At 38.2% G+C, this 18497-nt stretch overlaps 1 protein-coding gene across 9 annotated transcripts in view; it reads right to left on the bottom strand.

The window, feature by feature from the left end:
* LOC126474009 (broad-complex core protein) overlaps positions 1-18497 on the bottom strand; it is a 163929-nt gene that overhangs the window by 114415 nt on the left and 31017 nt on the right. For all 9 annotated transcript variants that reach the window (XR_007586555.1, XM_050101404.1, XM_050101401.1 and 6 more), the window contains exon 4: positions 17248-17968. Coding sequence is in view for 8 of the 9 variants with exons in the window: in XM_050101404.1 (XP_049957361.1) it covers positions 17248-17968 (721 nt within the window). In the remaining variant the exon portion in view is untranslated. The remainder of the gene's footprint in view (positions 1-17247; positions 17969-18497) is intronic.

Genomic DNA, 18497 nt, shown 5'->3' with positions numbered 1-18497 from the left:
ACAGCCATCATCTCGGTGCCATAACATTCTTACACCAAGTATACAGTAGTGGTAGTGCGTGGTCTTGTCCCTGCTACTTTGCTTTCTGTGATGTGTCAAAACGTATGTAGCTACAGAAAATCCTGCCAGTTAGAGGAGCATTCTGTGATTAGATTTTTGTTGGCAAAAAACTGCAAACCAACAGAAATTTATCATGACCTAGGTGATATGTGCAGAAAAGGAATAATGAGTTACAGCCAAGTGAGGCAATGGTGCACTGATTTTAAAAATGGTCGTACCAATATTCATGATGAGGAGCACAGTGGTAGGACTAGCCTTGTGACCAAGAAACTGGTGATGAAAATCAAAAACAAAATTTGTGAAAATCATTATTTCACCATTACAGAACTTTCGAAACATTTTCCTCATGTTTCACGGAGTTTGGTGCATGGAATTGTGGTGGAGAAGCTCGGTTACCAGAGATTTTGTGCTAGGTGGGCTCCCAAAACGCTAAAAGAAGACCACAAAAACATAGATTGGCTGCATTACTGACCTTCCTCAAAGATTACGATAAAAATGATAACTAAGTCATAAATTGCATCATAACTGGGGATGAGACTTGGGTGAAGCATGTCAGTTCTGAGACAAAAAGGTGGGTGACCTAATGGGGATACAAAAATTCTCTGAAGAAAGAGAGGAAGTGTTTGCTAGCACTGTCAGCAAGCGTGATCACAGCTATTGTGTTTTGGGACTCTTAAGGGAGTGATTCTCGTTGATTTGTTTGAACACAGTAAAACAATTAACTCAGAGAGGTATTACCAAACACTGACAAAGTTAAGACTGGCGATACAAAACAAATGTTGGGGAAAACCTACTGCAAAAGCTTTGCCTTTTATGACAACACACGTCCAAACACAGGCAGCTCCTATGAGATTTTGGCTCGGAGAAGTCCGATCATCCACCATACACCCAAGATTTTGCACTGAGTGACTACCACCTCTTCCCAGCAATAAAGAGGTGCCTTGCTACATAATGCTTTGATATTGACGCCGAACTGCGTGCCGGTATAAATCAGTGGTTGCAATCGAGGGCGGCAGATTTATACGACGACAGTATTGAGAAACTATTGCCACGGTATGATATGTGCCTCAATTTTGAATGGCAATTATCAACAAAAATTTGGGTTTTTCATACAGTTATTGTCAATAGTACTATCATTTGGGACATCAAGTGAAATTTGTGACTGGACTGAGATTTTTTGGTAAGGTGGATGCAGCATGTTATATTCGATGGGGAGTCACTGTCAGATGTAGACAAACTTCCGGTGTGCCCCAAGGAGGTGTGTTGGAACCCTTGCTGTTCATGTTGTATATTATAGGGTGTACACGCAAAAAAATTGCGGATTTCCAGGTTAAAAATGCACTTTCTCCCAGGTGAAAACACACTTTTTCCCTGTTAGCTGACAGTATATTTTCTCTCGGAACTGTATAACTTATCAATCCTTTGAACGGTTATGGTTTATACACAGGTGCAGAATTTCCCGGCACTTTGGAAAACAAAACTCGGGGAAAAGGACATGATTTGGAAAGATCTTTGATGTGCAGCAACATGTACAATGCATATTTTCATATTACGGAAGTATAAATTTGAATTCCCACACCGCTTGTTACTTTCCAAAGCATTGAAATCAAGAATGTAATGCTCTTTTTTTTGTAAGCGTCATAGCCCATGTTACGTGAACTCACCAGCCGATGACTGGATATTCAGAGCTGAGGACACATGATGTAGTCAGCCAATAGCAACATCACTGTTAAGGGGACCAAACAGTGGTTCAGATCGAAAAAAATATATTTTCGGTTTTCATCATATTTCGATATGATTAAGGTTTTATTAAAGTATTCTGAAAAGGATTTTGCCGAAAAAACTTTTTTTTCGAACATTTAAAGAGCATTTTCCTACCACGTGTGTTTATGTGCCACGCCCACTTTTCTGTCACCCACTTTTCTGCATGTATTTTAGATCTTTATATCCCCTACACTGCACATTAGGGGATTTTTTTTTTTTTTTTTGGTACTCACGAGTGTGTTGGCTATCCTTGGAATGCAACGGTCGGTATTCTTTTGTTTCTGCTATTTGTAAACAACATGCTTTCAAACACGCGGTTAGTTTTGTTCAAGTGTGATTGCGAGTAGTTGTTATACTTACGTTTGCAGTGCTTGTTTACGTGTGTTTATTGAAGATGACAAAGCGTAAAGGCATTTTCAAGAAACGTCAATTTAGAGAAAACAGGTTTAGAAAGCTTTCTGTACAAGAGGTTATGTCGCCTGGCAATGATGTTTCCAATTGTAATTCTTCAACAAGTGCATCATCAAAGAAGCTCTCACCATTTAAAGAGTTACAATGAATTTACTGTAAGTGACAAGAGGTGCAGTAACATTGTTATAAATTTGAGAATATTATCAGATGTCATTTCTAAATTTGTACAATGTAGACAGTGTGGTGAGTCAAATTTGTGAGAGTGCCAGTGGGAGAAAAGGCCTAGCAATTGCTTTGGATTTAATTTGCACTAAATGCTCAGCTGTGATTTCATTTATGAGTTCTTCAAAACCAGATGCAAGTGGCCCTTATGAATTCAATACTAGATTAGTTTATGCCTTACGATCCATTGGCAAGGGCATGGCTGCAGGGAGAACATTTTGTTCAGTGATGAACTTACATCAACCAGCAAATAAATTTGAAAAACTGACTGCAATATTAGAGAAAGCTTTATGTGAGGTCAGTGAGGAAAGCATGAAACTGGCTGCTAGGGAAGCATTGGAAGAAAATGATGGCTGTTTGGATATTGCAGTTGCACTTGATGGAAGTTGGCAGAAAAGATGTCATAGGCCTACGTCTCTGAATGGAGTAGTGCCTGTCACAAATATAGACACCGGTAAAGTGTTAGATGTGGAGATAATGTCAAAATATTGCTAATGTTGTAAAGTCAATATATACACAATTATCACAATGTACACCAAGAAGGAGTTGTAAGTGACAAACAGAAGTTGGTAAAGAACACAACTGTGTGGCAAATTTTAGAGGAACAAGTGGTGGTATGGAAGTTCATGGAGTACAACAAATATTTCATCACTCCATAGAAACAAGAGGCGTACGGTACACCAAATATTTGGGCGATGGTGACAGTAAGGCATACAACAATGTGGTGAACTAAGCCATATGGAGATGTCATTATTAACAAAATAGAATGTGTAGACCATGTTCAAAAATGTTTGGGAACAAGGCTGAGAAAACTAACTGTTGATATGAGAGGGAAAAAATTAGATGATGTAAAATTGTTGACTGGACAGGATCGGTTAACTGAAACTGAAATAGAAAACTTGCAGGTATACTATGGGCAGGAGTTAGGAAAAATAAAGAAAATCTAGAGGCAATGAAGAGAGATGTTTGAGCCATACTCTTCCATAAGTTATCTACTGATGACAAGCCATGTCATGGATTGTGTCCATCAGTAGAAAATTCGTGATGCAAATACAATAGCGCTCAGGCAACTGGAGAATCTTATTCTCACCAGCATTCTCGTCCTGCTGCTGTTATTACGTCAATAAAACCTACCGTATTTACTCGAATCTAAGCCGCACTTTTTTTCCGGTTTTTGTAATCCAAAAAACCGCCTGTGGCTTAGAATCGAGTGCAAAGTATGCGGAAGTTCTGAAAAATGTTGGTAGGTGTCGTCACAACTAACTTCTGCCGTCAAATATATGTCGCGCTAGACAGGTAGGCTTTGCAGGCACAAAGAGAAATACTGGCGCCAAAACCTCTGCGTCAGTAACTAAATTAAAAGGTAGAAGAATGTAAACATTATGCAATGTATTCTTTCGTGTTTGCTGCTATTTCATTTAAATCCTGTCTGCCTAATAAACTACGAAACTAGAACAGCAAACGCGGAAGAATATACATATCATGTCATGTTTATATTCGTATTATTCTTATGCTGAATAGTGATACAGTCAGAAACTAAGCACGCAACTGACTATATTTTTAAATCTAAGATGACCCTAACTTCTGTGCAGAATGTAATGTACTAAAGAAGTCGTCTGCAAAGATTTTCAAACAGAGAAAATTTTTCGCTAAACTCTCGTTCAGAACATCTTCTATCATACGCAGTCTGTTATTTGGTTCTTGTTGATCATTATCAAAGAAAGCAGCAGTTTAAGTAACAACAAATAGCAGACTCTCGCCATTGTTTCGCTTATGAGACAATTCCTCTCTTTTTTTTCCCTTTTTTTTTAAATTGCAAGCCGCGGTAGCGCGCACAAAAGCAAGCCTTGCCGCGAGGGGCGACAGGTCGTAAACACGCATTATCAGAACGTAACAAACAATGCATGACACAGTACAATAATGCATTTTCAGCTTAGAGTGACAAACACCTATAACAAAGAGAACGGCACTTATCAGATCAAAGCAAAATAAGCAATCAATTCAAACCAGACGAAGCACACGAAAGAGGAAGGGTACCCGTATAAACCCGGACGGAGCGCCTGACATAGCAATGGCTACCTGGTAAAGCTTAACTGTTAAGCTTACGACTCGAACCAAACTACTGTAGCTGTATCTTCATCCATTCGACCTCAATTGTGTTTCACGTTACAATGGACCAACTGTTTTTCGATTTGGAGGGGCGGTCTAAAACTTTTCTCTCACCTTGAATTTCGAGTCTCAAATTTCAGGAGCGGCTTAGATTCGGGAAAATTTGTTTTCCTTGATTTCGAGTCTCATTTTTCGGGTGCGGCTTAGATTCGAGTGCGGCTTAGATTCGAGTAAATACGGTATTTTCAGAGACTTGGCTCATCCTGACCTTCTAAGGAAATGTCTGCATGGGCAGACACAGGACCCAAATGAATGTTTCAACAGCATAATTTGGAACTGCCTTCCTAAAACTGTATTTGTAGGCAAGCATACAATGATACTAGGAGTTCCTGATGCTGTTATTACATTCAATTGTGGTAATATTGGAAAGTATTGGGTACTGAAAAATCTGGGAATTAATCCTGGTGAAAATATAATCACTGGGCTGCAACACTGCGATAAAATGAGGATAGCTGATGCAGACAGGTCTGCATCTAATATGGCCAAGAAAGCAAGACAAACATCCAGGAAGGTGAAAAAAGAAGCTGGAAGACCTGCTAGAGGCCAAAGAAGGGCCATCATATGCAGCAGGACAGTTTTAATTAACTAAGTAACAATTTTCAAAAGTTTTTCCTTTAAAGTCAATTTCCCGCAAACTAAAATTTTCAGTACATATGCCCCATTATATCAGAAACTATCATAGATAAATGAATGAAATTTTCAGAGACTCCGCATAACATAAAAAGCCACCTCTGGTACTACATTTATTAATATTCCCCCATCACGAAGTTCACAAAAAATAATTTGTGCAGAAATACTTTTTGTTAATAAATTTAAAAAAGTATTTCTGAAAAACTATAAAATGGATAAAGTAGATTTTAGTACAGTTGACTCTATTAGCATCATGTAACATACAGTAAAAATATTACGGTCCTGCATCAAATAGTTATTTTTAGAAATGGGTCAAATACTTGTCTGAATTAACATGGGTTAGATAGGCACGGTGTGATCCCCTTAAATAGCACGAACACACAAACAGGAAAAGTTAATTGTTTAAATTAATATACATAGTGTTGCTACAAGAAAAGCAAAGCTTTCTCATATAATATTGGTCTCTAAGGTTAATACGCTGCAAGATAAGCTAAGTTTTCACACATAATGTTGGTCTTTTATGCGCATATTACGCTTTAAGATATATCTCACAAATGTGCCAGTAAAACTTTTAATAACGACATAAATGTCCGATTTCCTGGGCTCAAAATGGGTCGACATCAAAGAGTTGATTTTTAAATGAGAGTCAAACGCTCTGTGATTTAAGAAATTCATCGTACATTCTCGCACATAGTTCAACTTGCATAAAAGGAAATTTACTTTAAAAGTAACACTTTTTAAACTACCATTCGCAATATTTTCGCGTCACCTGTTAGAAATAGATTCATTTCAGCAGTTGCCAGAGAACACCAGATAACAGGCGTCATCGCGCTTGCACAGCTACGATGACGTAGGAGGCCCATATGTTTGTATCTTACATTATGTCATAAAAGAAACAAGACATCAGAGGATACTCCAAGAACATCGGAATTTTGTGACCCCGACTAAAATGTGCACATCTGGTCACCCCTTTCAATTAACCTTGCTAAATCTGTTTAACCACGCCGACTCTGCAATAACTGTGGGACTAAGGCACAAGTGGAAGAAGAAGAAGAAGGAGAAGAAGAAGAATAAAATGTGCATATTTAAAGTGCACATTTATACGTCCAGATTACCAATGAAGTAGGCCTCGACCTGATATTAAGCTTTTCAATGTGGTTTTCGGGATGTAAATTTTCTTGGACTACCAGTAATGTGTTATTTCAGGTTTGGTTCTTTATTATGGCATAATGCCACACGTGGTAGAAGATGAAAATGTGCACTAGAACTGCAGCGAACAGTTAAAATTAATTAGCCCATAGTGTAGAATTAAACACTTCATTTCATTTCAAATATACTGACTGCCTCAGCGGAAAAGATTAATGAAAGAAAATTTCTTTATCAAAACAACAAGAATAACTTCATTATTCTGCAAGGCAGTTAATGCTTGATTGTCAGAAAGGTGGAAATAAAATAAAATCTGAAACTAATAACATATTTTAACCTTCCATATCTATCTGTTTCGTTTTCATTTGACGTGAGAGCAGTAAACGAAGAGGAAACAGCAAAATTCCTAACGTGAACACGTGCAAACTACCCACTTCCCCACTATAACTCAAGACTGCTCCGTGCATCAGCCTCGTATCTATGATATTTCCGAACCGGGGCAATACTAGATAGTGCCCCCACCCCCGGGGAAATTTGCCAAAGTGCAGTGCCAGGCCTCTTCACACAGATTTTAAAAAAACCAACTTCAGAAAATTTGCACTCTTTATTCCCTATCAGCTAACGGCTTGCTGCTTTGTGTGACATAAAATTAAATATAGGACACATAAAACCAGTAAACACAAGAGACAAGCAAGACAATACACATTTCTTCAATCCTTAGCTCCTAGCATTTTTTTCTCTCTAATCTTGCTACAGCTTTACATGGTGTGCCTTCCTTTCTGCCAAAGTATCTATTACCTTATCAAAGGTTCGTCAAACTTTTTGCTACATGAAAAATCCAAATGTCGTTGTCTAATACTAAAAAAGCTGTTAATACACATAGGCTCTAAGACTGATATGGTTTTTTAATACAAATAGGATCCAAGACTGGTGTGGTTTTTCAATCTGATTACGTCTATTTTCTCACAGTCTGCTAGATAAAACGAAACAGGCCTTTCCAAAACTGCAGCAATTGTAACACACACCAAATAAACGAGACTGCTTTGGCACAAATGGGCATTTTCAAAACACCAGAGAATATAATTCACAAAGTACCAATATCAAATGCCTATTAGGCCTACTACAAGCAAAAAGCTTTATGTTAGTAAATAGTGTCACATTTCATTCATATGCTCCAGTTTCTCAAGCATGAGATTGAAAAGTAGTAGTACGAAATTTTTATACAAAGTTGGAATCGTCATATTCTTCCACAATTTGTGCGATATCCCTGTTCCTTCTACTTTCTTGTTCTAACAAGCAGTCTTGTCATCATTAATTCAGTAACTACTACTGCCAATGTCAAAGCTTATTCACCGGTTAACTTCACTAACTCTGCCAAAATCACCATTTTAGTTATCCTGCGATTATTCTCCGGTTAGGCATTGTTACATGGTCCTACAACATGTTTTCCGCGTTACTTCCAGAATATAACTTAAAGCAGCTGCTAGCCGGGGACTGTACAACTGGCCCTTACTAGTATAGCGATCTGACCAAAAATTTTCTGTCAAAATTTCATTTTCTTGGATACACCGAGAAGATAACACATAATCTTTCTTGCCTGTTATTCCTGTTACTCATTTATTTCCACTCTGGTATTCTCAATCTATGGCTTACACTAGTAATTATAACAACGCTCATCATTCGCAAACCCAATCATCCACATAATCAGACAGCAGTTGGCATTCATCCATTCGGCTTTACTCCGCTCAGCTAGTATAACCCCTTTTGTATGCAGGAAATTTTATTTCTAGATGCAATGAGGATTCCCCTGACAGAGACATCACATACACTATGCACACATTCACAAATCAACTTACGATTCAGTCAGAAATCAAATCAGAATGTGTTCAAAAATGTTCAAAAACCGACAGGGATACGTTTCAAAGTCATATGATAATCGATAGACCAACGTGCGCTGTATGCTAGGTGCTTTGTGAAACAAGGTTTTCCCCCCTCAAGGATATGAATTTGCCCCCTCCCCACCCCCTCCTAGATCCCGGCCTGCTGCGCATGCGTGAATCTGGCAGCTTGGGCGTGCCAGTAAAATTTTTCCCAGTAGCATCTCACTGCTGGCAGCGACTGCTTACAAAAACAGCCACATTTCTGTAGCCAGAATCGGGAGAAGGTACTAATCAACTGCACAGGCACACGATCCCGCTCGTAACTGCTAAAACAAATATGATGTAAACAGTTGTGATGTCACACTCATCGGAGGCAATTTGTTGTTACAAAGCATTGCATAGTCTTCCTAAAGCCTTTGACACATTTTGCTGTTGGCAGATGCTTGTGTGAGCACTGTGTTACATTTCCTTTGCAACTTAAGTTTTATTTTTGTTTTTTCCTCTTGTTCATTATTTATTGCTGCAGTATTATTCTGCAGTAGTGGGATACAGTAATACCCTTTGTTAGAGTATTGGTTCTTACCAGTCAAAATTACAAAAATTTAACTGAAAACAAAAACAATGAAAAATTCCCATAATTCTAAAAAATTCCTGGGTTTTTCCCGGTTTTCTTCCGGATTAAAAATTCCCAGATCTCCTGGTTGTCCTGGGTCGTATAAACCCTGTAGTAATGACCTTGTAGACAGTATTTAAAGTAGCTTCAGACTCTCTGCAGATGATGCAATTATCTATAATGAAGTGGTGGCTGAAAGAAGCTGTATAAATATTCAGTCAGATCTTCATAAGGTTTCAAAGTGGTGCAAAGATTGGTAACTTGCTTGAAATGTTCAGAAATGTAAAACTGTGCACTTCATAAGATGAAAAAACACAGTATCCTATGACTAGAATATCAGTGAGTCACTGTTGGAATCAGCCAACTCATACAAGTACATGGATGTAACATTTTGCAGGGATATGAAATGGAATGATAACATAGGCTCAGTTGTTGGTGAAGTAGGTGGCAGACTGGTTTATTGGTAGAATACTAGGGACGTGCCATCATTCTACAAAGGTGATGCTAACAAATCACTCTTGCAACCTATTCTAGAATATTGCTCCAGTGTGTGGGACCTATATCAAACAAGACAGGGGATACTGAACGTCTGCATAGAAGGGCAACACAAATGGTCAGAACATTCTTTGACTCGTGGGAGAGGATTACAGAAATACTGAAGAAACTAAAGTGGCTGACTCTTGAAGACAGAAGTAAACTACCTTGAGAAAGTCTACTAACAGTTTCAAGAACCAGTTTTAAACTATGACTAAGAATATCCTACAACCCCCTGTGTATTGCTCACACAGGTATCATGAGGACAATATCAGATTAATTACAGGATGTACAGAGGCATTCAAACAGTCATTCTTCCCATGCTCCATATGTGAATGGAACAAGAAGAAACCCTAATAATTGGTATAACTGGAAGTATCCTCTGTCAAGCACTTCATGGTGGTTTGCAGAGTATAGTTGCAGATGTGGATGTCAACTGTTTATATTTTTTGTTTCAAAAGTCTGTTACTTTCTGGACAGCCCTCATATTTTATTTTATCGTTACATACTTTTTTGTACTTAACTATAATTATATATTTTTACGTAGTTTCACCTTACGCTACATAAAACTACATATTATTGCTTTTTACCCTCTTCAAGTTGCCTATCACCCCCAGTAGGCTACAACCTTAGAAAAATGTCCAAACCCGGCCTACCATAAAAGCTGAAGATAGAAAATAAATTATTTCTAAAAAACCCTTTTTAGTGCAATAAAACATGTTTAACTGTATTTGGAGTTGGATTGTGAAGGAGATGCTTCTGCAAGACTCGAATTTCAGTCCTCAAAAGCAAAGCCGATGCACTAACATAACTATGTATAGCATTATAGTAACCACTGATGGGTTATTAAAGGGGTTTGTGTGCTGTTGAGACTGGCAGAGGCGCAAACAAAAGACTACTGGTTCCAAGTTTTTTGACTGCGAGCGACTTTTGCCAATTCAGAACTAGGGAACGTGTGTACTATGAAAAGTTGCCACACAGCACTTCTTTAGAGTACACGGGTTTTTCTGTTCCATCAAAATTATCATCTAAATTAAGACTCAGCTTATGGTGGGCAAAGCTTTTACTACTTATGGACAGATTGTTTATGTCAAGCATGCAATAAATAGACTGGTTACTGTATTAAGTGCCAAATTCAGCAACATGTACGTGCGCATGCACGCACACACACACACACACACACACACACACACACACACACAAAGCAAAGCCCTGCACTTGTGTAAAAAGCAGACCACCAAATTTTTCTGTATGTGCTTTGCTACAGTTACTGTGAAAATTCCATGGAACAAACTTCAATATTCTGAATATTGTGTGGTACTACAGAAGGTATGCAGGCAACATATTCGTGGTGAGCTGACTTTAAAGAAAAAGTAATTAGATTTTTGCTATCAAAAGACTCCAAAAAGGGTGTGCAGCTATATAAATAACTACCTCATATGGATAGCTGTTGATGAAACAATGGATGCATTGTGGACGTTTCACTGATTATCTCATTGTTGGGAAACACTTAAGAGTGTTTACTGATCTCACTGTTTTGCCTTCAGCGCTGTGTGGAGGGAAGGCCAATCTATAAACTTCTTTGACATACACTATGCAGAATGATAATGTGATTTGTTAACAGCTTTGCTACGTGATTAGAAATTGCCAGTAATTATTGGAAACAAATAAGATAAGTGGAAAGAGAAAGCTCAACAATGGATTGCCCCAACGATCAGTTCTCTCACTACATGTGTTCAATGGGTACCTGTCTAACCTCCCTGACGTAACAATCAGAAAATTCTGCTATGCCAATGACCTGACTTGTCATACTACAGAAGGAACTGAAGCAGACAGAAGGGATACTGACCAGTGAATTGTTTATACGGGAGAATTGTATCAAAATCTGGAGGCTACATCTCAGTAAGATCAAAACAAAAGTATCTTGCTTCCATTTGAACAATCATCTGGCAATCATGAACATAAGTTCCAGAAGCAACATTCATCATCATAATTAGAAACCATAGTATCTGTTCATCTTGGACCAAGCGAAAAATGTAAGTTAACGCAGATGAGTAGGTACAAAAATCTGTAATGTTCAACTACATTATTAGTGGTTTTTTAGGCATAACATGACAAAGCGATATGAAATGGAAAGAGTATGTAAGGCTCGTAGTAGTGAATGTGAATGATCAACTTGGATTTATTGGGAGAATTCTAGAAAAGTGTGATTCATCTGTAAAGGTGACCACATATAGGACACTAGTGCAACCCATTCTTGAATACTGCTGAAGTATTTGAGATCCACAACAGCTTATTTTAAAGGAAGACACTGAAGTAATAACTTAGAGCAATGCTGTTATTTTGGTTACCAGTAGGAACAATAAGCATGTAAGTACTACAGAGGTGCTTCATGAACTCAAATGGAAATCCTTGAGGCAGGCGGAGGTGACGTTCTTTTGTGAAACACTTTTGCGAGTCATTTTTCTCTTGCTCCATTTGTGAGTGAAACAACAAGGGGATGACTTGTAGAAAACAAGATACACCCCACCATACACCATATGGTGGCTTGTGGAATATTTATGTAGATTCACACACTGCCCTCCACACAGCAGCTTCTGAATCTAGCTCAGAAACTAAAGAGTTGTGACAACATCCTCATGAGTATGAGGAATTACCTGAGGATCCCGTGTTCTTTAGCCTCGGGTTTGTTGTACTCAGGTGCCAAGTATTGTACATCTGTCTGGATGAAAAGCCATTATTCAAAGCTTGCTGACACCATACTGAATTCTACCAGGTGCATAAAATTTGTTACTATCAGATCTACCAAAGTTCATTGGCTTCTGCTGTTAACAGATATTATGCCAGTTCATTCAGGCAGATCTACTGTTCTTACGAGGAACTCAACAAGATCTCCAGTAATTATAATCTACCCACACAAATGAACCTGCTACTTTTAAATCTTCAAAGGCTACAGTCACAAAATCCTACTCAGCATGACATTTCTCACATGATAGCCAGAATGGAAACGTCAATGTGAAGTAGAAACAGATGTGCACCTGCATATCATCATCTCAAGATGATGGGTTCCCAACTGGCTCTCACACGCCACACAGGGCCTAGACTGCCCTGAATCAAAACTGAATGGGCTGTGGCAGAAAAGATGTACATCCCAAATGAAACAAGCTGCATAATCCTAATTGGGACTGTGGAGCTCCATGCCAGGCTACACAGTAAACTGTCATTTACTGCCAGATTCGAGCACATCACAGTCTTGAAGATGATTTCCTGCTAGCAACACCACACATTATGCATGGACTGAAGAACTTGATATTCAGTTATGACACATATCTAAACTTATCAGTTCACTATTTCTCATTTCTATATATGAGTCTATAAGCATAAACTGTTGACAATTGTGTTTACTAGACACACAAAAAACAATGTTGGCAAACTCAATGGAGAAGATGCCTCAAAGCAATTACTGATTTCCTGCAAAGTGTCAGAACGCACAAATCAGCCAACAATAGCTTGGTTTGGAATGGAAGTCTTTAAAGTGCTAGGCCTGAAGTAATTCAAGAAGACTAAGTTCTTGTTATGTATTCCAACTGCTCAGATCTACATGCTGAAGACTGCAACTGTCCTAAACATAGTCTATTCGTAATTAAAATACACTTCACATGCCTGGCCCATGCACAGCAACATACTGCCGAAGAAGTGCTTGGCAGCTGACTGGAAGTAAATAAAATAATTACAAAGATAGTGGTTCCCAAAACCCCACATTGTGTGCTGCTCTACAGAGAACTTCTACCGAATATAGTGTTGGCACCTGAACATGCCCTAACAAGGTTAGGGTACATGGACTGAAGCTGTTGATTTCTATAATGAAACTTCACAAGCTATGAAATTTATGACTGATTCATTCCTAAGAAAATCCTCAGTTTCACTACAAGATGCACAAAATGCATTCAAGATGTACAAAATGCATTCACTGAACCTAAAATCAAAAATGCTCCTGTGTACATCCACAGCAACTTAGGCTTCCTTGGCAGCAGCACTGAAGAATCACAAGCTCTGTACTGTGTTGTCTTTGCAGAAACAGTAAGAAATTCGGGATATTTAATTCAACTACAATCTGCAATATCCTCAATAGGCGAGGAAAAGACACGTCAGCAGACATCTCACCTGCAATATTTCATGTCCTAAAATTAACACCACTAACATCCTTTTAGGGCTCTAGAGGTGAAGTGAAGCCAGCTTCCCTCAGAGAGACAACCCTGACAGAAAATCATGCAGGTCGCGAAACCTAGAAGTGGCAGCCCCATCACATGACAACTTGCACAGCACTCGTAACGCAGCTAGGTGATTATAAAATTACCGGCAAACTCACAAACAGCCTTGGATACAGAACTGGATCAACTGGTGAGAACCAGAAAATCTCAAAAGGACAAACAATTTGGCATTATGGATTATGTCTCTTTGGCAACAAGGAATGTTAGAGGATTGACCAACAAAGAGAGTGAGTTAAATCAAGTACTCAAAGAAAGGAAAGTAGGCACTGCAATAATAACACAAATTAAGAAAAAACTAAAAGGAACAGAAGATTCAACAGGCTACTGGATGGTTTACAGTGGTGTCCCACGAAGAAAATGAGCTAATGCTGAAGTAGAAATATTAGTCAATGAGAAATTGAGAGGAACGATTCATGAATACAGCTTCATAAATGAAAGAAAAATGATAGATTTCAAATTCGAAGAGGTCATCTAACATTTAAAGTTGTCTACTGCCGAGAGGAGGGAAGGAAGGATAATACTGATACTTTTTACGATGATCTTCAGAAAGAAGCGAACAAAATCAACAAGATGGACCATGTTGTCATCACTGGCGGTTTTAAAGCGATAGTTGGAAATCTATTTATGCCAGGAATAGTAGGACTATTTGGAGGAAAGACCCTCAATAATAACTGACATGAACTACCCCAGTTTGCCTCCTTCAACAATTTTAAAATTATTAACACTTATTACAGAAAGAAAGACATACACAAGTTTACATGCAGTGCACATGGATTAAGGTCTGTGATTAATTACATATTCATTAATGATAAAATGAATAATCTCATGCAAGATGTATGTGTTTACAGAGGCAGTGACATAGGCAGTGACCCTTCCTTTTAGGCAGTAAGATAACATTACTATCAAGATGGAAGAAGGCAAAGAAACTCCAAAAGAAGCCACAACAGGAGTTGTTCAAAGTATATCTCCTGTTGGAATACAGTATTAGAAAACTTTATCAATACAGACTCCAAGAAAAGCTTGATTCACTATAAGTCAATGAAGACATCGATACAGAATGGAATAATATCAAAACCTGCATCATTGAAGTAGTCTCAGAAGCACTTGGTAAAAGGAATAAAACGGATGGGAAAAAAACAACTCAGAATTTGCAACACAGAAATTAAAGAAGCCATTAAAGAAAAACGAATGGCTTATTTGAAGTTTATACAGACAAAAACAATATCAGAAAGCTGGGAAACACACCAAATAAAAAGGAATGCTGCACAACAAATAGTGTGCAAAGCACACCGAGAGTCGTGAGACTCATTCATAAGGGTCCTAGAACACGAAGTACATGGTAGACAGCAATGTGCACACAAGGTCATGAAAGTCCTCAACAAGGAAGAAAAAGGACACTGTCTCACTGAATATTATACCCAATGAACAATGGATTAATCATTATACCGATCTGTGGAGTATACAGAAGACAGAAGATGACAGTGAAGAAAGTATGTACAATGAAACAGTAGATCCAATTACTATGGACGAACTACAAAAGGTTTTGAAAGGCATGAAGAACAGAATAGCTAGTTGAATAGATTGAATAAATGCAGAGCTAATTAAATATGGAGGGTTACCACTAGATAAAAGACTTTCACAATTAATAAATGAATGTTGGTCGAACTGCAAGGTCCCAGATGCTTGGTATACAGCAGAAGTAATCTCTCTTTTCAAAAAAGGGAAATGTAATGACTGTAAAAACTTTCACAGCATACATATTCTAAACACTGGATTTAAATTATAATTAAAAATCATCAATAACCGCATGATGAATATTACAGAAACTATTATTTCTGAAGAACAAAATGGATTCAGATCAGGTAGTTCATGCACAGACAATGTGTCTGTAATTTAAAACATCATAGAAAAACACAAGAGAATTTAATAAAGAAACCCATGTGGCCTTTATCGACCTTGAGAAGGCCTTTGACTTGTGAGACACGATAGCCTATGGAAGATTATGCCTTGAGTATGGATGTCTTTATCGCCTAATAGAGGTAGTGAAAAGTTTTTACAAAACTACATACACTGTAAGAAACAGGTAGGAATCAATTCGAAGAAATAATCATTAGACAAGGATGTGGACTACCACCTATCCTTTTTAATCTCTACAGTGACTTCATTCTTTGCAAACGGAAAATGTAAAGTAAACAAAGGAAGTGAGATAACTAATTAGGAATACCTGAATATACTTTTGTTTGCTGATAACATCATTATTTTTTAAAAAATAAAGGTGACCTCTAAAGATCAGTATACCAGCTGAACAAAATTTGCAAGAAGTACAACTTTAAAATTGCTAGTAACAAAACAAAAATAATGGCATTCCGAGGAAAATATCCAGTCCAGATCAAAAACTGTTTTGGATAATTCAGTTTTAGAACAAGTGTCTCAAATCTCTAATTTAGGCTGTGCTCCAAGTTTTGATTTGCATCCCGATATTGAAATAAGATACACAAAATTCCAGGCTGTCTGTGGTACCATTAGCAGAATACTGGGCCATGAAGTACAAAAAGAAGCCATCACGAAATTCTATTAAGTAACAGCAATTCTGGTGTCATCCTATGGAAACAAAAGCTGGCTTGCCACAAAAAGACAAAAAAACAAAATCTGAATGGCAGAGATGAGCTTCCTAAGAAAGACGAAAGGCTGCACAAGGAGAGATATGCTTCGAAACGAAAATATTAGAACAAAATTAAATATTTTCAGCACGAATGAAAAAATTCAAAAATATCGTGAAGTTGGAATCAACACCTCATGAGAATTCCAGGTCACAGAATTCCTCAGAGGATCTTCAATTACAACCAAAATAGAAAAAAGAGATATTGGAAAGCCTAAAAAAAGATGGGAATTATTTTGTTTGAGTTTGGGAGAGAGAACAGCATAATCCTTGAAAGGAAGATGATGATCATCCATCATCATCATCATCATCATCATCATCATCATCTTGTCATGGGGAGAGATCATTTTCCTCCTACAAAAACATTTTTTCTGATCATCAACATTATATGACCGCAGAGGATTTGGAAGAGTACCTGATTGTTCACTGTGCTTCAAAATGAAGGGTAATTTTAATGACGACGGACATTTTAGTAAAAGATGTGACCGAAAATAAATTTATTTTATTTTTACAGTATAGAGTTTCAGAATAAAAAAATTAAATAAAACAAAATGAACCTTCTTAATGCACTTCATGTGCTTCTGGTGCATTTGAGTGGATAATAAGGTAGTATAGCAGGTTATGGTGTAATTCAGAAGTTTATTTCCGTTGAGATTGATGTTTTATGTTAAATATTTAATAAAATATTTTTGGCTCTGTAACTGACCTAAAGTTAAAATCTATGAGGGACTACACACAGGGACGCCATGGCTCAAATAGAGCTCATATGAATGTAGCATGCAATGATCACGAAGATACAAAAAGACTCACACAAGATTAGCAATGAAGCTGCTTCAAAGTGATTAAAACAACATCACCATTGACATTTTAATCTACCAATGTTCTCACCTGTAATTGGATCTGCTGCAAGTGCTGCCATGCTGAAGTTGAAGCTACCAGCAGAGGTAATGGAACCAAAGAGTTTGCTTTCAGCAGCAGAGAGATAGGAAGGTGGCTGTCCTTGAACACTGTCATGGTCATCTTGTTCGCCTTTAGTTTGCTGCTGGCGGGTCTCATCAGCCTGTTCTACAGAGTCAGTGCTGTTCTCCACATCTCCTCCTGTGCCACAATGTTCGGCAGGCTCCGACTTGACACCGTCCATCACATTCCTGCCATTTGGTGAGGGCGAAGTTTCGCGCTCGCCACCACCATTACCCTCTGCCTCCATCTTTATGTTTCCCTGGTGTGACTGCTTGCCAGAAGGAAAATTGGAAGTCGAGAAATCGGCTGGAGACGGTTGCTGCTGTTGGCTGGGGCATGGGGCTGTTTCGGTAGTGGGTTCAGAAGTGCGTGCCCGTTTGTTTGTTATCGGAATCTGTGACTGATCGGCCGATGGATCCTGTAAATTGTGGTGCTGATGATCTGGAGACATCCGCCTCTCCCGCCTCCCAAAACCTGTGATGGCACTGCCTCCGCCTGCCATGGCAGCTCTTCGCAGCAACTGGTTCACTGGAACACCAGTGGGAGTCGAGTGTACTGGTGGCGAGTGTGGGGAGGTGAAGAAAGTGTCATCCATGAGACTGTGGTGCAGGGCATTGCGTGGGAACGAACTGTGTGGTGGAACTGGCACCTGCAGACATCATAACAGAAACAAATTGTACCTCACATAAAGTCCTTTCAAGGAACTATTAAACCATTAATACATTACATCACAAATTCATGAACTCCAATTATTTTTAATGAATATCTCATTCAGAAAAATTTAAATGTCAGGTGAAATGATGACTACAACTCATCTTTTAAGTGAATTAGCCAATTATTAACCAATATTTATTTTAGTCGCCACATTTCAAATAGTGCAACTACTTTGGTTGGTAAAAGTATTTTAAGAAAGTTGAAACAAAACTGGAAATTATAATTAAAGATTTCAATTGTTACTCTCATTTTTTATATCTTCCATTATTGGCACATTTTCCACAGGCATGCTGTATTAATGTTACACTCCTGTTATTTGCTTCTCCATCTCACAGCAATAGACTATCATGTTAGTATCCAAACAGAAGACACATTCTACTCTGACCACTCTTATAATGCCATTCATAAGTCCAACTCTTTGTTTCTTTTTCCCCCCTTCAGGAAATAAGGCTCCATTCTCTTTA

The sequence above is a fragment of the Schistocerca serialis genome, chromosome 4 (genome assembly GCF_023864345.2).
Source record: "Schistocerca serialis cubense isolate TAMUIC-IGC-003099 chromosome 4, iqSchSeri2.2, whole genome shotgun sequence".
Taxonomy (NCBI): domain Eukaryota; kingdom Metazoa; phylum Arthropoda; class Insecta; order Orthoptera; family Acrididae; genus Schistocerca; species Schistocerca serialis.
Note: the sequence above shows the minus strand (reverse complement) of the source record. Positions and strands in the feature narration are given on the sequence as shown.